Here is a 25,423-nt window from a genome sequence, read left to right as displayed (position 1 = left end):
GGACTCTACTTGACCTTTCGCATTGGCAAAGTAACGGTTATATTAAGGAGGAAAAAGTGAAATGACGAAGCACACAAGAAATAATCAAAGAATCCTAATCCCTACAGCGTTATGAGTTGTAGACATGCGAGCGAGTTCCATAATATAAGACACTTGATTGGCTCGTATTGCAGTGACAACCTATTCAAAGACTTCTGTTGTGTATTTAGGTGCTCCTACGAATCCGTTTTTTGGAGTAAGCGAACCGCGAAACCTTCTTGTCACTGAACCCAGGCGCCTGCGTCAGAGAGAATTGCCGAAATGATGGTTGCACCAAGCTTTCTGTCGAAAACGACGTCTGGCTGTTTACCACTACACTTTGTACATGAATACCTAGCGCACTTTCAGCGTGATGAAGAATCACCTCCGGGTTCGGAGCAATGTTAAAATTACGAAATGTACCGAAAAACAAATGTACCGAACTGTACCGAAATGAGCTGCTACAAACTATCCGTGAACTAAATGCATGAGCTTACTCAAAGTACGGACACCATGTTCTTACATCCTTTCGACGAATATCGCTTGCCAAATTGTGGCTAGTTTTCTTGTAAAACGTCAAGCAAACTTACATGCCGATTGCACGCCTTTATTTAATGGAAACACTAGAAAAGCTTGCACGATGCAGCACGCTACTCCGTCACTTGATGTAGACTATATACATGACATGCTTTCTGTTAGTGCGTTTTTCCGTGTGTACTTAAGCACAGAATGTGATGATACACGAAACCACAGGCAATAGACGCTAACTTCCTTCTTCGGCGGTCGACGACGTACTACTGCACTGACGAAAAATAATAATAACCGGCAGCGCCGGGAGAGCTGTCTATTTTTACAGGCTAATCCCAGAAACTGCTCAAAATATTATGCTGTGACATTCATCCGTTCGACCTCCGATTTGTGCGTGCTACTGGCTTTCTCCAACTCTCACCCTTCTCTTCTCTTTCTTTTTGCATCCCTTTTTATTTTTCACTTTGCCTCTCGAGCGGTAACAAAGCGGGCTCGTTTCAGATTTACTCCTCGATCCGCCTTTCCTCTATAGCTTTATCTAGAAATTAGCTGCACTTTGTTGTAATGGAACTGGGCGTCACGTCTCTCTTGTGTGATATTCTTTCTGCTCCTATCTTTGCATGCCCAGTAAAACACCACGCCGTTTCCATTTGTATCTCCAACGATAATCAGCTGCTCAAGGAAAACCCAGTATTGTTCTAAACCATGCTGCCCTGCCTCCACACGGTAAAACTACACTCGTTGGCCCGTTCCACCGACGACTCCCTCACGAGAGACGACCGCGCAAGCGCACGAGTTCACTTACTTTCCCCAGCAGTGGGTCATCGACCAGCGATTCTCGAAATCATCGCCGCGGGACCTTCGGAGAGCGCGTTCACACGAGCGAGGTCGCAGCGTTGGACAGCTGCTATACTACTCTACGGCCGAAGCCTCTTTTACGCGGGCTTCTTCTCGTCGTGCGCGGCTCAAAGGAGACGCTGGCAGAAGCGCAGCCGGCGGAGCAGCAGCCGGGCATGGGGACTCGCGGAATGCGGTGGCTACAGCGTCGGCTGACCTCGGCAGGGGGTAAGCGAGCCGAGACGGCGACGCAGGCGGGCAGGCAGCTATGTAGCGCGGGCTTCTGGCTCTTCGCGGTTCGCCGGTGAAGCAGCGACGTCGTCGACGCGCCGCCGGCGTTGCCCCCCTCACCCCCCCCCCCCCCCCTGGCACACGCACGCACGCACCGTTCGTAAAGAAGTGGCAGTTGAAGGCGCTATAAAAAGCCGGCTCCTCCTTCGGGCAAGGGCGCCGCTGTCAGCCGGCCGGGCGCGGTTGCCCGTGACGTTAACTGCGTCGGACGGGGGCCAGCGCGGCGTCGCCTCGCGTGACCGATGCCGTCCCACGCAAGCCCTTCGGCCGTGTGTGGCGTGTGTGTGCTTGTATGTGCGCACACTCGCATGCGTGTGTGCGTGCGCGGTAGTGATGCAGCGCACCACGCACGCTGACTCACCCCCGGCGACCGTAGAGGCTCGACGGAGCGCGGGCGACGTGTCGTGTTTTTTCAGGCGCTGCATGAAAGCGATCTTGCTTTCCGTGGAGCCAACAGAGCGAGTAGCGTTGAGGTGCGAAATAAGGACGTGCCGTTCTACCTGCTGCCGCAGCAACTCGGGTATCCTTCGAATGCGCTAGTGATTGCATTCGAATAAAGTATCGAGTGCAACGAGAGATACATTGAGCCAACTTCTGAAGGTCTCGCTAATAGCGAACGCTCGGCTTTCACGAACGAAGGCAGCGCGACCGTCATTGTTTTTATGCAGTCGCCAAGTCTCGGACGTGTCGAAGGTGTACGGGTTAACAACTCGGTTATACAAAAGCCATGGATAATACGAAAAAATCTTCCACAACGATCAGGTATGTCTTAAGTGGGTTCAAATTCCGCAAAGGTTCAATTCGGGACCAATTTACGCTGAACTGACATGAACTTGACCGGGTGTTCCACTGGACGGCTATGAATAGGAAATCTAGTTGTGCAGTGCCAGGTGACCTTTCCTTAAAGTCTATCGGAATAGCGCAACAAGGACTGCAACTATTCCGGCAGCTGCAACGCTTTCATCGCTTGAATATAAGAGCTCATTCAACAGAACGTGCTTCTACTACATCTTCAGCACATCAAGAAAAAGATAAAGATAAAACGTAACTTGAGGTCACTGGATAGGAGGCGAAATTGCAAGCATGTTGCTTACTTTCTGTGCATTCAAGGTCACTGAAATTACTCAAAATTTTTCAACACCATTGCCATGCTCACTGCGTAACTAGTTTCAAAATATAATCGCAAATTCACTCTATTGACACAGCTAGCGGTAAGTAAAAAGAAGAAGAAGAGAAAAAGAAAACTGCATGCACATGCCTGCATTAGAATTTGTTTTTATTAAGTTGAGCGATGCGTCAGTTGTTTTCTATTTATTGCTGCGGTAAAACGAAAACAAACAATCAACTGGGTGTCACAACTTTCAGGCGACGTGCGAAACCCGACGACTGCCCCGTACCTTCTCTTCCTCCAACGTGCGTGCGTGCGCGGTGTTGCGAAACCATTCAGGTTCCCGCTGTCGTCATTGTAACCTGAGCGTTGCCAAAGAGAACTGTTTTGGTATGCGGGGCTGGCCGCTGATTTTGTATGCGTCGACGCAAGTGCCAGGCAAGAAGAAAAAAAAAAAAAGCCCACAAGCTTATCGAGACCATTTCACGTTTCTTCCTTTCTTTCTTTTTTTTTTCTTTGTGTACGTGTGCGTTCCTCAAACGTCGTCCGATCGCGCGCGTGCTATAGGTATCGCCGTCACCGGCACTTGCGACTGCCAAACGGGTAAACCCTTGTATGGAGCAGCACATGCGCAGTCAAAGAGAACCACGACCGCTGATGAAAAAAAAAAAGAAGAAAGACATTTAAACGGTGAGAGGAATGCCACGGAGACGTCACCAAAATGCCCGACGGCGAGGCCCATCCGCTGATCCACCGGTTGCCAAATTGCGTTCCCTCCCCGCGCGCCGGTAAACATCCGACGTCGCAAGTGCCGCTGCCACCTCAACTCGAACGTCGCCTTTTTTTTTTGCTTCAGACAAGTTCGCGCCCTCGCAGCGCGACTTTCTTTCTTTTATTCGTTTAATTTTGTTCTTGCTCTCTTTTCCCTTCACTTCGTTGCCCGAGCCGTCGCTTCCATACATGTCCAGTGTAAATGCCGTGCCATTAGTCAGCGCAAAAGTCTAATTTCCTTCCCACTCGGGTTACTTTTTTTTTCCTCATCTTGCTGGCCCTGCAGCGTTCTCGCTGTTAACGTTACCGTGAAGACCGATATCGCGTCCAACGCTATAGCTTTTGTTCGAGATACACATACATGCTATAAGAATTTTAAAATAAAGAGAACCAAGAATGACTAACATTGTACGTCAATTAGCGCAGAAGAAGAGAAAAGGAACACGTGAGAACTTACGAACCCGTACCTCGGCGAAGGAGTAGGATAACCGTAAATTTACTTTCCTGTACCTTTTTCGCTGCGCCTGCACTCTCATTTAATGTGTGGAATATGAGCTTCGATAGACGCGTTCAATTACCATCTCGGCACGAAGAACAAGAAACAAATGCTGATGAAAATTCTTTTGTCAGCGAAGGCTATAACTGAATCTTTAGTGAGCCCAAAGGTTCAGGAAAAGAAAAGAAAAAGTCGGATTGCTGATAGTTGGGAGCCAGGCGAAATCGGAGAATGTCTGCCCGCAGGAAAGGCAGAACAAAGCAAAATATAATTACGCGCATGATGACATTCGCTTATAAAAATAGAGGCCAGGACCGAAAACAATTACCAAAGGACACGGATTCCAGGCTTCAGCATGCGCGCCTAGAATTCCTCGCTTTATAGAATTACCTCAAAGCAGCAAGAGTCCAGTGGTGACATGCTTATGTTTATTATGATACTGTTTCGTGTTTGTGCAAAACTGCCTGTCATACGTATATGCGGGCAATTGTTTTTCGTATAGGAACTGCTAGAACGCAAATGTATACCTCGCAGTTTCATATTGTTACGTAAGCAGGCAAAAACATTTTTTCTTTCTTTTTTAGTGGCCGCTGCATATTACATGCTGACAATATTTCAGCCCTTGTGCGGTCTTGTTTACGCAAGAGTGTGCTGTATTACTATGCTTCTTTTTTCTGACTCAAGCTTTATGTTTTACTTTATTAATTCTTCGTGGTCTTGATTTATATGTCACAGCAATCTTCGGTGGCTTATTTTTCCTACACTCGCATCGCAAGCTATAGCAAAGTTATTGCTGCGTTGCGTTGGCTTTCGGCATACGGGGAATACCACAAAAAGAAAATGAACAGGCCACGTGAACCAATTAATGCATCAAGTGCGTTTCCGCTAGGGCCAGCATGCGCGTATTAAGTGCATAAAAAAACTAAAAAGCTACATAAATAAAAATTACATTCTGTGGTCTTACTAGCGAAACTCACAATCTGATTATGATGCACGCCGTAGTGAAGGACTCGGGACTAATTATGACCCCGCCTGGGATTATTTAACGTCCACCTAAATCTGAGCACCCGAGCGTTTTCGCAGTTCGCCCCCCATCTAAATGTGACCACCGCGGCCGGGTTCCTAAACCTGGACCTCGAGCTCAGCAGCGTAACGCCACAGCCACAGGACTACCGCGGCGTGTCGAAGAGAAAATTAAACGACAGACTTAACGAGCCAATATCTAAGCAATTACTGCAGCGCGCAGACAACGCACCTGCCAACGGGTACCCGTCGGACAAACGCGCGCGCGTGACCACGGACGGGGTTTGATCACGGTTATTACAATACGTATAGCGAGCATGCCAGTGATGCCCAGGAAATAGAAAGGACGCGTCGAAATAACACGAACAGCAGCGAGAAAGGAAACGAAGCCGGCGCTTTTTTTTTTTCATTTCGCCATTGCCGCACGCAGTGGCACGTCGTCACTGCGGCATTCGCGTGAGCGTTCGTACCAAAACCGCGGCGCCCACACACCGCACGCATTGGCTGCTCTGCGAGCGCGCGGCGATGGCGGTGATGTCAGGGTCACCGACTGCACGATCAGGCTGTGCGTCGGAAGCGAGCGCATTCATTGCGCGCAGGTTCTTTATTTTTGGTTGTGCCGAACCGTCTTTCTTTCTTTCTTTTTGGCACTGCGGAACCATCGCCTATACGCGCCGGGCAGACCAATTATTGGCCGCGCCGCGTCGCCGGGACAATTGAAGGACGGCCGAAGCTAATTGGGATGCGCGCCACGGCACCTCGCTTTCGTGCGTGCACGCGTGCGGTGGTTGGGGCACGGAATTGAATGCCCACAAAAGGAGGATGCGGCAGAACGGGAAAGATGGCGCCCTTCGGTTACAGCCTATAGACAGTGTGTATTACTGTATCTAAACTGAACGGGAAGGCTATAGAGGGGATGAGCGATGGGCTCGAGTTCTGGTTAGTTAGCCGAAGGGATACGCGCACCGCGAATACGTATATACGAAGCGTGCGCAAACCGGTACATGTCATCGCTCGCGAGCGATCGGTGAATTCCTTGTGCCAGGGGAGAGCATCAACAGCTGTACCGTCGCAACACAAACGTAGCGCGAAATATTTATACACTGTCTGTGATGACAGGCGTAGCGCCTGCTAGACACAAATAACATATACGCGTTTATTTTAATAATTATATGTTTACGGCAACCGAGAGAGAGAGAGATGGTAAAGAGAGGAAAGGCAGGGAGGTCAACTAGACGAGCGTCCGGTTTGCTACCCTACACCGGGGGAAGAGAAAGGGGGAACAGAAAGAGGAGTTGTTGATTGACTCAGTAGGCATAGATGGTATACTGAAAACTGAGCTCGAAAGTTGGTTACCGGCATTGTGAATCGTCGCGAAAGCACTAGGAAAGAAAAAACGCAAACGCAAAATGAGCAACGCAAGCAGAGTGCTGATTTCGTGCTATCACAGTGCCCGTCCTCTCCATTTCGCGCTGGGTTTTCTCTTTCTTAACCCTGTTATGATTCATAACGTATAGATCGCTCTCGCTGATGCGATCCATCTACGGGTGCCGTGTTGCAACCCCATTAGCACTGTGAAAAAGTGTACGTTTATCTCACTCGATTATCTTCCGAAACTCCGTGGAGCACACAGCGGTGCTCTACATAGTATGGCGTCCGTGCAAATCACGGTCTTTTACCACTTCGCCCGTTATCCCATTTGCCTGTCATTTGGCATGCGTCCACAATCGTGGCAAGGCGGCAACCACGTCTCTTGCGCCTACCTGCATGTACACCGACGTCTGAGACGGAGAAGAAATGACCACACGGCGCACCCCGTACAGAGTCGCGAGATACTGCCTCCATTTGTCACCTGCGAGAGCAATCGAGGCTAATCGCTGCAACAACGCGCACTCGCCGACGCCCCAGCACATAATGCGTGCAGACGTGCGGCGTGGCTAGACCACGTGACCTCGATCGGCAGACAGACAGGCAACTCTTCTAACAAAAGGTGCGTGTATGCGCGAACTTCTGCGCCGACGCCATCGATGAGACTTCGCCGGCGAGAGCGGCGCCGATGGCCCCATATTCGAAGACGTGCGCCGGAGGGTCGCATTGGAGGGCAGTCTCTCATCACGGTAACGCGAACAGACCGAAGAGTGCGGCCGGTCGGACCGCTCCTATACGCACATGGCGTTCTTTTTTTTTTTTCTCCACCGATGCTCGACTCGCGTGTATAGCGTTACCCCCGCGGCGCTTCTGATTTGGGAAAGCCGACCGTGCCACGTTGTTCCCCAGGGAACAACGGCGCTTAGATTCGCCCGTTGCTCGCGCGTAACCACCCTCTTCCCTCTCCTCTCCGTCTTCCATTTTCGTTTCTACTTCTACTATTTTGAATATTGCTTTTCTTTGTGTGTGTGAATGGTAAACTAGGGAAGGAAGCGGCGAATAAAAGAAAACAAGCTGCGAACAGCGCGGGACGTTCGTTCCCTCGTGCGCGCGCGTACTGCTATGTATTTGTCGGTGGGAATGAAAGGCTGCTGGCGAGATAACGGGTTGCCCCATCGCTTCTACGTTCGAGCGAACAAGGAAAACCGAGCTGGAGGAATCGGCGGTGGTCTATACGTCGTCAGTCGTTGGGAGGAGAGCGAAAGGTCTGTTGTGCTTCTGAGCGCGCTGCCGCCGCGGGCGTTGCTGCAAACAAAACACGGGAGAGCAGGACAAGCCGAGTGAGCAGTGCGCGCGTGCGTGCGTGCGCGGCGTGTGCTATGTGCCCCGAGCAAGACCCACACTGGCAGGCACCGTGAATGGGCGCGTGAGGGATACGCGATTTTCATGCCCGACGGATGCGGTAACGGTGGCCCTGTCGTGGAGGAAGGCGTGCCTGTTGGAGAAGAACAGCAGATTGGGCGAGTTGGAGGTATTCCGTACTGTTTAAAAACAGCGCTACCAATGCAGAAAAAAACACACACAAAAAAAGAGAATGGGACACATTCTAGCTCGCGGCTACTGTAGGCGTAAATTATGCTATCCAGCGCTCGTGCAGTCGTTGCGAAAATAGAGAAAAAGGTCCAGGAGAAGAGGTTTCGTAAAGCGTTTTGTTTCTCCCGCTCCGAACGCGGTATCCGTGACGCGCGCCGAGTTCTCCGCGCTGTCTACAACCTTCAGCAACAATTAGTACGTATGACACGCCTCCGCGTGTAATGACCGGTTCGGTGAAGGACATCGTATAGTGGACACTTCATGACCAGCAAGGGCGCTAATCCAAGATAAAGCAAAAACATTGTAGTACAAGCACGTCTAAAGCTGGCGAGGAGGTCGAACGCAGACAGTAGAGATCCACTATGCGTCTGGCCGCTCATCTCCGAGCCTCCCTTTGAAAAATTTTTAAAAAAAGGAGGGGGGGGGGGGGGGGAGAGAATGCCGCTCTCGTAGCGCTGTCAGTCTCCTGTTCTTCGCCGATATTATTCTTCTCAGGTAAATACTGACGATCATTGCGGTAAAAGGACCTTTTAACCCTGTTAATACCTAGAATGAGATTGCGTTTTCTGCGAGCTCACTGGCCTCTACCTATACGTGTGCCGACAGTTTCGGGAACTTTTTCTGTCCGTCCTTAGTTTTCATATTGATGAACGGGTCTCGACGACAAATCGCATATTTATGCACGCAGCAGGCATGGCAGAACATCCTTCGTCACCACAGCTTCCCCTACAGCATTGTTAATTTGCAGGTTAGAGACTAAGGGCAAGCTACCGGGGACGATGCATACAGGGAAAGAACTGAGACCACATGTCTTCTGTTTGGTCTCCTTCTTTTTGTACAATACGATGAGGCGCCGTTCACTACACAGCATATACCTATTCGACCACCATGTGCAGTAATGATCAGAAAAAGTACTTGGAAGAAATACTCGTTAGTTTAATTATATCATTTGTGTGAGTCCATTTTCGCAGAGCGTGTAAACCTGGTGCCGGAGCTACGCCGTGTCATTTCCTGCGGGACTGCATCATCCGTCTTCATAAAATAATAATAATAACGAAGAAAAGATAGATTTACCCGGCACAGCACGATACCGCAATAATTCCTGCCAGACTATCTGGACCATCATAAGTGCTTTCCAAACTGCAATACTAAATGCATGATTCGACATCTATCCTATAGCGCGAATCTGCCACGATCGCGTCGGCACAGCACCATAGAGACGCGCCGCCGAAATAAAATATTTCTGACGTCACCGTAATCTCCTGTTCCGTGTTCCGCTAGTACGCGCACACGGTGCAGAAAAAAAAAAAAAAACGCGCGAACGACGACAAGGCACGTTGTGATTCTCGAGCTGCACCATCGTCGCCCGTGTGTCGCGTCTCCTCGCGCTACACTTTGCCATGTCAGTAAGAACGTATACAGCCGCCCCGAAGGAAACGAGTATGGAAGGTAATGACCACCGGGGACGACAGGCCAATCCGTTGTAGCGAGCCAGCTGTGTTTCAAGGAGGATCGCGTGTGTGTAGGGTGGCCGGCAGTGCATCGACCCGGGCCCTGGGTGACCGAACCCATCCGCCGCCGACTCGTTCGGTATACGCGCTCGTCGCCGCGGCTTCTCCGTGCTTCCAAGTTCGCGGCGCAGCGCGGAGAGAAGGGCGGCGGGAAGGGAGGGGGTCGCGCACGTCCTGCCCGACTAGCGCGACCGTGCGCGCGCCTGGAAGCGAATCGATAAGGGCTCGGAAGGCCGGCTTCCGTCGTGGACCTCTGCCGCAGAGAATCGAATGCACGGCGCCGGCAACAATTAGGAAACGCGACTCCGGGGTAATCACCGTCGTGGATCGCATCGATCAGCCGCGGTGGCGACCCTGCGTGGGCAAAGCGAAGACGTCGCGGAAAAACAAACGCACTTTGTCCAGCCGGGAGAGAAGGCGAAAGAAGCGGGGCGCTCACCGACCCAAGGGCAGGCCCCGCGGAGTGTCTTTTTTACCGCAACTTTTGGTCTGTAATACAGGCGTGATCCCTGTCGCGTCGTAGGATAATCGAGGCGTTTATAAACGTCGAAGCGGAGAGTGATGACGACGTCTCGAGCAAGCGCACGGCAGAGGAGAGGGCTGACCTTCAAGTGGCGTTTATTCGCTGCGTATAGAGGTCAGTTGTCAGATAGGAATTAGAAATGCGGCGCGTTGCCTTGAACTTTCCCGCAGTTTGCGGGCCATGAATTCTCTCTTGGCGACAGATGAAGACCGATTTCTGTTTACGCTAACCATGTGTGTGCTGAATGGCGTATCGCGGTATTGCGCGTTTAGGAAAGTGATTGACTTTCACGTGAGCTGTCGTCAGGTGAAAGTGACATTGTCATGCTGTCGATGAAGCTGTGGTGACGAAGGATGTTCTACCATGCCTGCTGCGCGCATAAGTATACGTCAGGTATGGTTATAGTAGTTATGTGTAGACTTGTCCCCATTCATTACGCGTGGACTATGCTGAAGCGCATTAGAAATGCGTCAGAAGGAATTATTATTATTATTATTATTATTATTATTATTATTATTATTATTATTATTTACTTTTGCGACGCAGTCACAGAGCGCGTGAAGACTCCGGCGATTGATATGTGAGATCAAGGAAATCGAAACAGAAAATATAAGTTTTGCTGTACTGCAGTTATGTAACGTAAAAAAAATGCAACACATGACGATGTGCAGTCGCATCCACTGTAAAGGCCTTGCTGAAAAACAGCTTGAGAACATATAGGGGTGTCGTGCTAACGTTAGCCAAGCTGTTCAACGAAAAATATAGTTGAAAAAACACGGTGCAAGACACAATTTTAAGACCTACTGTGTTCATTTGTCAGAACACTGACGACCCAACACCGTACGTCTTATAACTGTATCTTGCACCATGTTTAAAAATTTTTTTTTTGTTCAATAGCTTGGCTAACGTTAAGTGGGACACATCGTATATACTATAGCTATGTTTAGTAATTGTTCGAATCAGTAATCACTGCCGGCATGAACTGCAGCCAGTGCTCGTTATAGTATATACAGGAATTGCATTTGTCGTATAGTGCAGTGACAGACCTCGAGTATACAGGCCTGGGGACGCCGATATTCTTTATTTAAGCTTTTTTTTCCGTAACAGAACTCCTCAGAGGTTGTCACGAAGAAAATTTGCGGGAATGTAATCGAAATAACTAAAAAAGTATACACGAAATCTCTACAGTGTTATGCAAACTACACCTTTACCGTGATCATCCTTTGTTCACTCAGTGCTTTGCGAGTGTACTATACTGGGAAAGAATTTCTTGCGTCAGTTCTATACGACGACCCACTTAAGTGCGGCAATCTGAGGGTCAATTTTATAATTTATTGTGTATCTAACGTCCTCAGTTGTACAACATTCAGAAAAATGAGAACAACAGTAGTCTTAGTAAATTATTTACCATTAATTCCACAAATATATTTCTCTGGCGGTTAAACTGGCACGCAATCTGATAATTACTCCAAGGCGATGCGAAGGAACCTTGAGGAGACAAGCAGAGCGGTTTATACGGGTTTCTCAACGGCTGACATGATAACTCGAACGCCATCAGGGTTTCAGTTGGTACCTCTGCTCCTTCACGTGCGGATGGAAGAATAATGCGATGAGAAAATGAGGCACGTAACACAAGCAGAAGGAAAAGGCCAAGCTTCACGAAGTCACGCTGTAACCTCTCTCGTCTATCTCGGCACAGTTGTGGCTTATTTCAATCACAAGAAGAACTAGACAATGCGCTCAAGCATAGATTGAACGCAGTTCACGCTTTTGTTCTAGCCATGTAAGCTATGAAACCCCCTGAGCGATGAATCCAGCTGGAGTCGCGTTGCGAGGAAACTATGCAGAATATGACGCCCTGCGTACGGCATCCAGGAACGCTTGCCGCGTTGATGGTTTCGCATTAACGCATGCACGAGCTCTTCGCATGGCAAGCGCTTAGCGCCTTTGAAATAAACGTTGGCAAAACGGCTGCTCTTGGCAACTCTCTGGCTTCACGCTGCGCTAGACTATGACGCACGCCGCGCGAAAGTGACCGAAATAAGCGCGTTATTCAGAACCCTTCTTACTTTACATGCGTGCCCGTTTAGCGCGTGGACCTTCATGAACGCATCAATTTGTTTTCTTATTCTCACCTTGTGATGACGGTCAATGTCTCTGTCACCTTCTTGGAAAGCCTTGAGGGTCGCTCGGTAAGCGATGCTGCGTTCGCTCTGACGCTGTGTAGTTCTTGAGTTTCGGCTCGTAGTCTCTGGTGTCAAATCCAAAGTCAGTGCTGTTCGTCGGTCACGGTTTCGCGGACGTCGTCGCAAGTGCCTCCGACGCGCTCAAGGGACGACGACGCGACGGAACGCAATTTCGGACGCCGGCAGGACTGCCGGACCCCACACCACCGTCACGCCGAAAACACCGGCAGAAGAATCATCCGCAACAGACCGCGCACACCTTCTCCTCTGAACGGCGTTTCACGAACTACCGGACGAGGTGCGACGACGGGCCTGCCCCTTCGAAACCGAGCGACAGAAACAGTGCACGCAGCGGGATTCACGCACTTCCCGTTGCCTCACAAACTCCGGACAGCAGCTGCCGTCCGGTCCACAAAAGGCGACGACGGTGTGTCTGACGCTAGCAACGGCGAGCAGATCAGGAGGTTCTGGTTAGCGCACCTCGCACTGCGAACAGAGTCACGGCAACGGCGGCAGCAGGGACCGCCGACCCGTCGATGCGACCGAGGCAGACGAACTCTGCTTCGCAAATGGAGGAGGCACGCAGGCAGGCGAGATGCCGGCCGGGAAGCTGGGCTTTCCCTCTTTGACTCTCCGAGAGAGGAGCGGCAGCGGCGCACGAGCGGAGAGGAGCGCGGGTGGAAGGAGAAGCCACGTGACCCACGAGCAGGGTGGTTAGACGCAGCGAGCTCTTCTCGCCAAGCGCAGCGGGGAGTGCGTCTCCTGAGAGGCGCTGACCCCGCAGGGACGCGAGGCTGTGCGGAGAAGCCGAAGCGCTGGCTGCTAATGTGATTTCGGAGGTGCGCTCGTTCCTTCATCTCGCGCTAGCGGAGATGAGCTGAACAACAACGCCCACGTAGTGCTCAAACTGACAAATATTTTCGTTAGCAAAACTTCCTGCCGCTGGCCGGTGCTCTGGATTATCTGCTGGTTGGCTGGTTATTATACGTGCATGCCTGATGTTATTAGATACGAACCGCTTTCCGAATAACCATAATCGATTTGTCACCGCGCGGATCCACCAACTTACCTTACTTTACATACTATCCGTTGGTAATAAGGTCGTGGGACGTTGGCGGACGTTGGCGTTGGTGGAACTTAATGTAAACTTTTGTCTGGTTGAGCTTGATTTAGACGTCTGGCTCACGAGCAATATTTGACACAGAGTCTCGCACTGTCAAGTCAGTAATGCTGTTATACAGATTAACGAGATTGCTTTGAGGAATTACATTTGATTTCATTAACGTAAATGCCCCTAATACGAGGAGTGTTACGTAAGAGATTGGTACAGAGGTTATACGAAAGCATAGGTAAAATATGGACAAGTGGAACAGGTACGTATAGTCAACTTGAATTATGAGCATAAGTAAAGTGAAATGCAAAACACGTGATACAGCAGTAAAAAAAAAATATATACACAAAAACTCAGGTGAATAATTAAAGTGTCAACAACTGATCTTGAGCAGATGATAGTAACAATGCTTTGGAAGGTGGTTTGACTCAACGGCTTCTCTGGAAAGCAAATAAATAACATTGATTCCGGGAATGGCGTTGTATGGGCACGCGGAGGGTAGATTAGCAAGAAATAAAGCAGAACCAAGGAATTATTCTTTACACCGGATAAAGACTCAGTCACCTCATGCCTCCTATATGAGTTTCTCATATCTGGTACAATGTCACGACGCTGTGAAACATGTACGAGGCTCAATTCTTTTGCTTCAAGCAAACGGTGCATCTTCGGAACGTTCGAGTAACGCACCCTGCTAATACTTAGCCTTGCTTGAAACCGACTGTGCGGCGTGAAAGAAAGAAGAGAGAGAGAGAGAGCAACGGTTTCACAACGAGTCACAGCCATCGCAAAAGACACGAAACCTAAGGCGACCGGCAGGCCCCCAATGCGGGACGCAGCGAAAATTCATGTGCAAGCGCGGAGAACCTGACAGTCCGCGGGGGCGGGGCAGAGTCGGCGTGTTAATGAACCGTATATATCATAATTTGAGGCTCCTTGAACAAGAAACAAAATAGAGATTTTGCATAGGAAGTTGAGGGGAAAAAATGGTAAGCGAAAGAAAGTTGTGCACACAGCGAATACCAGAAGCTTATGCGGCGAATTCACCGGGTAACGGCGAGCAAATATTAGACGCATAAATCAGCCCTCACATAGGGCAACGCGTTCGCCGTGCGGCTTTGCCTTCGCGGCGGGTGCGAAATTATAGACACGAGAAACACCGGTTTCCTCAGCGCAGACAGCGTGACAGAAAATGAAAGAGGTTAAGCTCTCTGCCAACTTTTCTTTCATTCTTCGCTCTCTATGTCCGTTTCTTTTTCTTTCTCGTTTTTCTGGTGCATCTAAACGCTTTGAGTCGTCTCCTGCGGACCTGCAGATACGCTATGTGAGTTGGCTGCTTCTTTTTATTTTACGCGCCTGTCTCTTCCTCGTGCCATAAAAGCTTGGGCGCTCAGTCGAGGTCCGCTGTTTACTTTCAGCTTTTTATACATTTTGTAGAGCGCGCATCATTTTCTTCGGCGGAATCTGCATGTTCACCTCTTGACGATGACGGAATATCGACCGGCTTTTCGTTCAGGGGGCCAAGTACTCGTCGTCCTGAGGGCTCCTGTCGAATAAAAGCTACGTGCATCAAGGGAAAGAAACAAAAGAAAGAAAGAAAGAAAGAAAGAAAGAAAGAAAGAAAGAAAGAAAGAAAGAAAGAAAGAAAGAAAGAAAGAAAGAAAGAAAGAAAGAAAGAAAGAAAGAAAGAAAGAAAGAAAGAAAGAAAAACAAAGCTGTATAAATTGAACCTGAGCTTTCTTGAAGACTCGAGAAGGCACGTGAACGAAATAATTTAGCACCAGAACGTGCGGTCGAGCGTTCTCAAGGAAGAGACACGTGGAGCTTGTAGGTTCAACAAAGTTGTGGCTTCCGTCGAATATGTCAAGCCTGTAAAGGCAACAAGCCTCGTATCGATCTAGTAATCCCCAAGCGAAGTTTCATCTGTGGTAAAGCTTTTCTTTTCTCGGGGCATGGACATCGTATGCCATATGCCGGTGTTACAAAATATTTTATGAAACAAATATTTTGTTACTCTTTTGTTCGAAGACATTGAGCCGCCTAAATTTGCGTAAAAGTTCGCTTTAAGAAGTTGTACATACATGCGGTCTACGCCAGTTATATGTAGACATCGTCTATACATGTATACGGAAAGGTGTGCAAGCTTTTTGTACTTCTTTAATGTATAATGGTTGCGTAAGTCATTACAATAAAACCCAAATGTATTGAACGTTAACATCGCTATCATATGCCTTATGTGTCGATATAACAGCTTTTTAATAATATTTGTCTGTGTCCCCAAATAATCGTCACCGCAGTAAACTAAAGCTATTGCTTTGATTCACGGAGCAATGTGGTCTGATTCTTTGGATCAGAAAAGTAAGATAACGTTTCGTGTAATTAATGAGCATTTCAGTTTACGAGTAAATAAGTCAAGAGCTAAATATCTTGTGAGCACTGTTATTATGACTTCTTTAAGGCAATCTATTGTGGTCATTGTCACGTTGTGCGCTTAAAGAGCTTGGAAAAATTGACGTTAAGGCCAGGACATTTCTGGCCAAGTACCATTTCCTCTGTAAATTGCTCACTAATCGTTGTCCATAACGGTTGCCGTGCTAATATGCTCCGAGAAAAATTCAGTGGTCATCCGCGTCAACACTTCTAAGTGTTCAGGTCGGTGACATCTGTTGAGCAGCAAAAGTTTCCGAGTAACCTTTTTTTAAGAACATACGAATTGCAAGACAGGTTTTAAGAACTGATGTGCGTTGTTTCGAGTTTACACTCGCATTTTTGGTTTGAAATGCGAGGCATTTCTTGGTGAACATTTTCCACTTTGACAGCATCTATCTATCTATCTATCTATCTATCTATCTATCTATCTATCTATCTATCTATCTATCTATCTATCTATCTATCTATCTATCTATCTATCTATCTATCTATCTATCTATCTATCTATCTATCTATCTATCTATCTATCTATCTATCTATCTATCTATCTATCTATCTATCTATCTATCTATCTATCTATCTATCTATCTATCTATCTATCTATCTATCTATCTATCTATCTATCTATCTATCTATCCATCCATCCATCCATCCATCCATCCATCCATCCATCCATCCATCCATCCATCCATCCATCCATCCATCCATCCATCCATCCATCCATCCATCCATCCATCTATCTATCTATCTATCTATCTATCTATCTATCTATCTATCTATCTATCTATCTATCTATCTATCTATCTATCTATCTATCTATCTATCTATCTATCTATCTATCTATCTATCTATCTATCTATGTAGAGGGACGTGGCTCACAGCTCGACTGACGCCAAACGCAATAACCTTGATAGCATTCGTGAAATTCCTCAGGTTCGGTGTTTCAGGCAGAATTAGTAACGGTCGCATTCATTCTCTCCCCCTTCATATCCTAACTTCATTTCACCGCTTGTTGCGGCGTCCGCGTATCAAAAAAAGAAAAAAAGAAATGATAATAGCAATAAAAAAGCAAGGAAATGGAAGAGAAGAACAAAGAGGCCGCTTCGCTGTTTCGAGTCTCAGGCGCCATCGATTGTCCAAAGCCGGCAGAGGCGGAAGGAAGGAACAAAAACGTCCGCGCAGAGAGAGGGAGAGAACGTTGCATTGAGAGACTGAGGAAGCAGCCGAGCTCTCGTAAGACGCAAGATTACAAAACATCAATGACAAAATAAAGCGAAAAGAAGACAACGACTGAAAAAGGAGCGGTGCTTCTGTGAACCCTGGCCCCGCGTCGACGTCCGAGCGGACAGCGAGCGTTGGACGAAAATTGCACCGCGCACTCCTCGCTATCCACGGCGTTCATGTAGAAACAAGAAGCGGGATGGAGAGGGGAATCCGCGGATGGCAATGGACGCGCCATTGCAAAAGGAAACGCTGGGAAGAAGACAAAGAGAAAGCCAAGAAGTCGAAGAAGGACCAGTAAGCGTCGATGTCGTCGTCTTCAGGACGCGCTGTGGGCGTGAGTATACGTCTTGAGAGCAAGGGGCACAAGTAGTAGGGAAAGGGCAAACCGAGGAGGAGGACGAGGAGGAGGAGGAGGAGGAGGAGGAGGAGGAGGAGGAGGAGGAGGACTACAGCGTCATTGATATTTTTCGCATCTTTTGTTTCTCTTTGGCAAAGCGAGCAGGCACTCACATCGCGTTTCTGCCGAAGCGGTGGCGGTGGTAGCCGACGGATTGTCGCGCCAAGTACGAGGAAATCCTTTTTACTGTGGCCACTGCCGGGACCGTATATATACGCGAGGAAATTTCCCTCAAGTGCTCCGTCGGCCGAGGCTGCGGCAGAGCCGCGTCAGTCACTCGCAATGCGGACGGCCGAGTTTTGCTTTCGTTCTGTTAGTCTCAGCTATTTTGTGTAGCAGCGGCGACGCATGGATTCGCAAATGCACAAGCGGCCCCCGATTGAGGCCGCAGTTGCTATGGGTGAATGGAGCCTGGAGTCCTGGAAGCGAGGGGGAAAAGAAGGCAGGTCAACACGAAATCAGATCGTTTAGAGATCTGCGGGTAGCACATAAAGCTTTCTCGCTGTACGTGTTCTTAGGAGTATCTTCGGATACTCGGAGAAATCATTAGTCTGATATAAAAAGAAACCGAAATAAGAAAGATGGATAATTTAGAGAAACCCACATTTGACGCGTGCTCTTTGTATCGTTGCGAAATGGTCATGCGTCACCAATACGAACTTCCGAGAAACGGTCACGCCAATGGTTTCTGCGAAAACTCGTCGTTACTGCTCCCAGAATTGGGAATCGTTAAGACACTGACGATCTCATTGAGCACTACTCGGTGCACGCTGCTAATCGGTTGCCTTGAGGGCGAATTGCGACGTCGAACGGGAGCTCGAATATCCTAATTAAATATCCACTGTACGCGAATCCTTTGGCTGCAAGAAAATCGTGGAACCCACAGACATATAGTACAAATTATACTATATAAATCTCCTGGAACGAAGAGGAGCTGACGAAGCAAACAGATTAGTTAACTCGTACATTCTTCACTGCTCCTATCGAACGGCTACACCGAGACATACGTCTTCCGTCTACACAAGGACGTTAAATGTCGCTTTCCAATGTTACAGCTGTACAAAGACAAGTTATTCTGCATATACCACGCAACAAATACTACTTCGTGAAATTTGTGCGACGCATATGCGCTATTGAACAGCAGGAAGTCGACATCGACATTTAATGAAGACCACATTTCAAAAGAAAAAAAATGGGGGGTAGGGGGCAGGAAAGAAGGAACGCAGATGGGTGAACACGTTGCAGCACTAGTCGGCTTCCACAGTGAGGTGTTGATGTAGGGTGTAGCGGTAGCGCTACCCGATCGGAAGGACTAGGCTTGGTTTTCGCTACCGGTCGCTCGACAGGGCTCACTCCAGCAGAGTCTTGTAGGCGAGGAACGTGTTGCCTCCGTACGCGACAGTATTGCCGATGCAGAGCAGTCCCGTGGAGAGGCCGAAGTGCCAGTCGACGCCGTAGCGGAACTCGGAAGCCAGGTAGCCTGTGGTGGAGAGGAGGTAGCAGAACACTGCGAACACGTTCAGCAGTCGGTAGGTGACGCTGAAGCCGTGCATGGGGCCGTCTAGCAGTGCGCACAGGAGGAGCACTGCCGAGACGAGGATGAAAGTGAAGGCGGTCATCGCCATGAGCACCGTGTCCAGGCGGAAGGTGTAGGCCATCTCCTGCTGATCGTAGTTGTACTTCATCAGGCTGATGACGATCACAAGGCCTACCAGAATCTGGAACATCTTGAGCACGCCCGAGGGCGTCCGGATGTAGCTTGTGTAGTACGCCATGGCCGTTACCACCGGAACCTTGCTCGGCGCGGTGACTATAGCCGTTCGGTAGGCTGGGTGTTTGCCCTTGCTACGGCGTAGTGCGGTCGCCGGCAGAGGCTCCTGGCAGTCCCGCTACCTTCAGCAAATCAGGTACTCGCTGTGTCGGTGCGCGAGCGTCAAAGGAGATGACCTGCCCGCACTGGTGGTTCGCCTTCAGGCGATCACTATGAAGGCGCGCCCGCAGGCGAGGCTCATGCTGTTGATCCTTGACGGCGCCTGCCGCCTTTCACTAACGGTTGAGACAAGGTGGCGAGCGATCGCCTTCCTCTTCCTCATTGCGGAGAAGCGAGCCTATTTGGTGGTGGAAATTACGCGCCAACTCGGGAGGCTAAATACCCACTACGGCAATGACCGAAATTGATGCTATACAGAAGAAATTTAAAGTCACAATCTCATTATTATTTAGTTATTTCTCTCGTTTTTACCTTGCTGTTACCATCGAAAGCTCCGGTGATGGTGCCACGTAAATGATGATCATGGAAATAATATTGAAGAGTACAACGATACCAAGTCTGCCTAGTCCGGTGTGTAGAAAAAAAAAATACAAGTGACGAAAGTGCAATAAATTTATGTCCTCGTTATGACAGGCTAGTGCTTATAAATAAAGCTCATGTGTCCTTTTGTCATCGAAATCGGGAAGAATCCATGACGATGGGAAATCCCGTGCAACCAAACTGAACCTTGATGTTTTTTATGTAGCTTCCCTGCTGTTACGAAAAAAGAATGCCATGTCTCGCTGACCTCACGTTTGCGCGTTTTACCTTACGCATACGCCACAACTCAAAAAGGTCAGTGCCCTTGGAGAGGCGCTATCGCCTCGAAGTTTCCGGTAACACCGGAAACCACCCGCTGACATTTGGGTTCGCTTAGTACAATGGCCTTTCGCTAGAAAGCAAGAGTGCCCTCCTGTAATTGAACGCAGGCGTCCGGCACTCCTCTTAGCAGCCGTCAGCATCGAGTGTCCAGACCCCTCCTGCTTCTGCTATCAATTACCACCGTGTGCTTCGGCGACCGCGGCGACAGGAAAGAGAGTGACAGAAGAACGGGTGTTCTGCACTCGTTCATGTGAGCATACAGAGATCAGTGCGGCCGGGAACCCATAGGGGAGCTGTCCGGAAAAGTACTTCCAGGTGCTGGCCAAGGAAGCATCGACAGCGTCATCTCGCGACGTCTTCCCGAAAATGAAAACGGCATGTATACACTTGAATGCTGGAATAGAATTATTTTAACAACGAACGGTAAGTGAAGAGAGGTACACCTCTCAAGTCCCTGGTAGGGTGGCGTACTTTTGCGTTATTTGCTGTACCAAGTACTTAATGAGATTAAAATAAACGAAGAACAGTTTATACGATGAACTATGGTTACCTTTATTTGTACACTCTAATGAGCCAGTTGATATTGTGTAATCATCATCAATGACGAGCACGAAAAGAAGTCGCATAAAGGAACGCAAGGATTATGTTTTTTTTTTCTTCCTTTAATGCGACAAGCGCGCTTGTCCTGTCTCGCCTCCATTAAGTTCAACGCTCTAGATCTACATCCATTAACTGCATCTGCCATGATACGTCTTTAACATTAATGGGCGGAGACAGCTCATGCTGGTCCAGCTGACTTATGAATATTGTCACATGTCCAATGTTCGTCAATCATCTATGCTTGTATATGGATTTTGCTATGTGACCAACGTTGCCGTGTTACCTCTTGCCCCCACTTTGCCGAGCGGGTCTGATTGAGCCGGGCTCGCCGTGCCTTGGAAATTGATGTCAAGCTTGCATGACACGACGCTGACTCGGCCCGAGTGGCTTACGTTCATATAAGGCCGACACGCCAGCCGAACATGTTTTTATTGAATTCATATAAGAAATTCGACAGAACCCATCTCACGGTGGCTTTCGATGGTAATGCGTTTAGTATTGAACCAATATAGCGACACAACCTATTGCCACCGTTGAAACGAGTTATGTATGAGGCGTGCTGCAGCCGGGCTCCTCTTTCGCGCTTCCTTAAGTACACTCGGCGCCATCTGGTGCCGCCGCCGCAAAGCCTGCACATGGCCTCCGGAGTGGTTGAGGTAAGGAATAAACATATTTCGGCAACCCTAACGGGAGCTCGGCTCAGTGTATGTGAGGAGAGGGAACTGGAAAGAAAGGAGATACGCGTAGAATAATCAGCGGAGCTTTATTTGGGTATGGTGACATCCCATAGTGAGATTGGAACTGGCGGCAGCAAATCCCTAGAGTATGCTGCAAAGTGAGGTATCCTCTAGGAGGTCGAGGTCTACCTTGAAGACATGGGTTTGGCGGCGGTTGGGGAAGACCAGGTCCGCGATGGTGGAGGCAGTGAGGCCTTGCTGGCGGAGGGTATCACCGAGTTTCGCTCATTGCGTTTAATTCAGCTTGACGTTAACTGTCCGTTCCGCTCTGACCAGTGTATGCACCACGGTGCAGTGCATGCGCGCAGCTGCTCAGCAGGAGCGGCAATGTGTGTGCGCATAGCACTCATGACAGCAGCGGAAGCCTTGACGCTGCCCTGGCTCTGGTAGGGCCGAGTGAGCGGAGCGTGATGATGCGTCTACTTAGTTTTGTCGCTCTTGCAGACAAACGCAATACGTGCCCTTGAAACCTTCTAACCCACCACGTAGAGGCCGCGCATGCGCTTCGATACTGTGACAGCACGACGGCGCCAACATGAAAGATACGGTTGCGCCTTCGGTGATGACGTTAACACGCCTCGGGTATCCGTGCAATGGTTGCAATGAAAACAAATGTCTAGGAGGTGTAGACGTCTATGAAGCGCAAGCCCATGAAATAATCGCAAGTGAAATAAGCGCATGAAATAAGCGCATGTAAGAGAAATAACCATTCTGTTACACCTTACGCCCGAGTCGGCGTCGAGAGAGACTTCAATTTGTACCATTTGAGCGACAGCGAGATTAGAGAATAACTCGCATCCAATGTTCGTCCGCATGCGACGCGCCTAAGCTATTTGATATAGGCTAAAAATCCTTCGCACGGAAGAGGACAGGATGATGCATTCCGGTCACGTTTAGGAACGACCCTTCTCCCCCTTCTCCGACCCTCACCCTCCGTTCAGTGCATCGCGCGTGCGGCGAAACTCATTTATCATGTCCATGCGCGGCGCAAGGGTCTCCTGTCGCACATTTCTGCGACCTGACGTGTGAGAGCTATACATCCACAGGATACGACTGTCACGGGGATACAGAGACAGAGGCGTCGGGACGAGGCCATATACCGAAAGCGCGTGTCAACGCGAATCGCAGAAGGAACGCTCCCAAGCAGCAACGGGCCGACGCCGTAGCCTCCGGTCCCGAAAGAAGGCGGCGATCTGCAGGGCGAACTATACCGATGAGAAGGGTAGGAGGGACCTGTTCGCGACGTCCTGCACTGTCTATCCATCTAAATTTGCACTGACCAATGTCTCCCGCGATCGCCAGGCAGGCGCGACTGTCGTTTGGGCTTGCAGCACGGTCGATGGCTAACATCGCAATTTCATGGTCGATGGGCTTCTACGAGGACCGGCGAGCGACAGGTCGTCGACATTGAAATAAATAAAAAAAACGAACAAAATATTGTCAATCTAAGAAAAATACTCTGAAAGAAAGGCAAAAGAAAAAAAAAACGGGAATGTCTTGCAGGCTTCCTTTTCTTCCTTTCGAAATGCGCAAAAGTGCAACCCCGAGGACATCTGTATCCCTTTACTTCGAAATGATCAACGTTCTTTATTGCTTTTTTTAGTGTGTGTCTATTGCTTGCCTGTCTGCACTCGGAGAAAGGTACTTGTGCCGCAATATATATCGTATCTCGTGGTCTGGGAGGACTGCAATCGTTGTATTGAAAGCGAAGGCTGCTTGTGCTACTGCTGCTACTGAAGCCAACCGATGCGCCAAATCCCTCCAATCATGGGGGAGCATATAGTTGTCGTAAGGACTTCCATGAGAGATGGTCGTACAATGCTAGTAGTGCAAGCTTGCGGCAAGCAATGCGGAGGAAACTCTGAAGCTGTCGTAAGGGAGGAGAAGGCAGACTATCGCTCACTCCAGACGTTGGAATCAGAACATGGCGCAGAATCGTCGCAGCATTGGGTGTCGTCAGAACTTTGTCGTTTAGGGTGGGGGATCAAGATGGACATGCTGCTTAGAAAGAAACGATTCGTCACTCAACGAAGCACAAATCGATTCCTTCACTTTGTTAAATTTAGGCAGAGCCAGTGAACAGCTCGCAACCACTGAATCACGAGACTACTGTGCCGTGCGCTTGAAGAATCGATTCTATATTTTGCCTAATTTCTTCGGTCACTTTATTAGGCTCTGTACTTCATTCATGGATGAAGACCTCCGCTAAAACCTTGTTAACCTTACAGACGTTTTCCCGTCTAGCTCTCTCAATCTTCAAAAGCTATTCGGTTCACTTCGATTATCCCATTGCAATCTTGCTCCAGGTGTAGCACTACTGTGTGATTCCTCGGTCACAGTTTTATAACGTACACCATTTAGATCCTATTCGTGAAGCGCACTTCCACGACGCCGGCGAAGCCAACTATAGTCTTTCTTCGCTACATACAACGTTCGACACTTTCCGGCCACAATACGGCCTCCTTCCGTCCAGATGCAGTTCGTTGCGGCTGTCGTATACTTACCGACCACGTTCAAACAGCGAAGTCGTCGTGCTGCATGAACGAGTGCTTCGAAAGATATTAATTTGTTATTGAATGATACGTCTGACAGTTGAACGTTTCAAAAGAGTGCACCTCACAAAAATTCCCTATTTGTCACAATATGCCATTACCAACCGATTAATTAAAATGCTGTAGTTCGAAAGGCTGTTTACTATATTATACTATGCAGAGCATTCATTGCGGTTTTGTACTAACCGCTTAAATTCTGCGAAAGCAAATTCTTTGCTATGGTCTGCATTTTCATTACTCATGTATAGCTTAACCCTTTATTATAATGGTTTGATGATAACAGTGAAAAAATTTGTCAGAAACTAATCAGATAATTATTGACCTATTGAGTAATATATTTAGCAACCGACAACACATAACACCTGTCCGTTGCGTATGCATGCAGTTTCTTTGAAACTGATCGCGCATGCATCCACCTTCCTGACACTATATTTGTTGCCCAACAATACACCGCAGAAACAGCCCAGACATACCGCCGGTCGAACGTCCCATTCAGAACAATTCGCAGCAGCTTGTGAAGCTGCCGCAAATGTTTTTTTTTTCTTACTTGAGCGCTACTTGCATACGTGTTTTACGCGGTTCCAAATATACGTTTCATAGCCGCGATGACCAGGAAATCTAATTCTGTCTTGATAATTGAGTGAATAATTGTCTCTTGTTGGGAACGTCCAGATAACTTCGTAATAAATGTTTTCTTCTTTTTTTTCAGATACTTGTAATAATCCTGAATGAGTAAGAATTAGCCAATATCAAATTCAGCAACCAGCCACCACCAAACCTAGCTCCACTCTCCTTTCTTCATTTTATTTTTGTTCACTTAAAAAATAAATATATTTTTCACAACTGACGCAGTGACAAAGCCCCGCTTCCACGAGTCTTTTCTCAGGCATATGCGTAAACTGCAATAAAATATGCCTAACCAGCACTTTCAGTTCGTTAGGCGGGCTAACAGTAACAGATGATGCGCAGCCTTCGTAATTGCAATTTCAGGCCGTTCGATGAAACGAATTAAAACGCAGAACCCTAGACGGATGTCGCGTACGACGCAAACAAAGAAAAAAAGAACAAAAAAGAAAAGGAAAGAGAGAAACATCTTGAAAGAGAAGACTGGAAAGGTAGCTGACATACGCGCTTGTATTGAACGAGACCTCATTATCGGAGTCGACTGAGCCGAAATAACGAGAGAAACGCGATCGGCTACGGTGGACGCGTCGCTGCTTTAGCTGAAACGGCGAGCGAGCGTGGGAGAGTGAACTTGGAAGAGCCGGGACAGTTCCTGTGAAGTCTCGGCAAAATCGAAGCCTCCCACGCAATCCTGCGCCTTCATTATCTGATTAAAGGGCTCGATTGCGACACGGCGCGCCGCAGCCCATTGACGTATATGTACAATCAGTAGGAGCTTTCCAAAGGGCCCCGAAATAACGCTGTCTCGTTGATCTCTTTTTTTTTCAATGCCTGTTTTATCCGCGCGCTTCGAAGTGGCATTCGAG

The 25,423-nt window shown here is 48.6% G+C and overlaps 2 protein-coding genes across 3 annotated transcripts in view; both read right to left on the bottom strand.

Moving 5' to 3' along the window:
• Positions 1–25,423, bottom strand: part of LOC135898782 (uncharacterized) — a 343,693-nt gene that overhangs the window by 293,070 nt on the left and 25,200 nt on the right. The window contains exon 1 of one of the 2 annotated variants that reach the window (XM_065427941.1): positions 12,203–12,896. The exons of the other annotated variant lie outside the window; for it this stretch is intronic. The gene's annotated coding sequence lies outside the window, so the exon portion shown is untranslated. Of the gene's footprint in view, positions 1–12,202; positions 12,897–25,423 lie in introns of those variants that run through there. 2 annotated transcript variants of the gene reach the window in all.
• Positions 18,561–19,519, bottom strand: LOC135898716 (uncharacterized). Its single transcript, XM_065427821.1, has one exon. The coding sequence runs from the start codon at positions 19,185–19,187 to the stop codon at positions 18,762–18,764; it is 426 nt and encodes a 141-aa protein (XP_065283893.1). The 5' UTR covers positions 19,188–19,519; the 3' UTR covers positions 18,561–18,761.

The sequence above is a fragment of the Dermacentor albipictus genome, chromosome 3 (assembly GCF_038994185.2).
Source record: "Dermacentor albipictus isolate Rhodes 1998 colony chromosome 3, USDA_Dalb.pri_finalv2, whole genome shotgun sequence".
Classification (NCBI taxonomy): domain Eukaryota; kingdom Metazoa; phylum Arthropoda; class Arachnida; order Ixodida; family Ixodidae; genus Dermacentor; species Dermacentor albipictus.
This window is presented reverse-complemented; position numbering and strand designations above follow the sequence as displayed.

Coding starts and splice junctions, on each gene's coding strand:
- LOC135898716 (XM_065427821.1), bottom strand. CDS start 19,187: ATGGCGTACTACACAAGCTACATCCGGACGCCCTCGGGCGTGCTCAAG.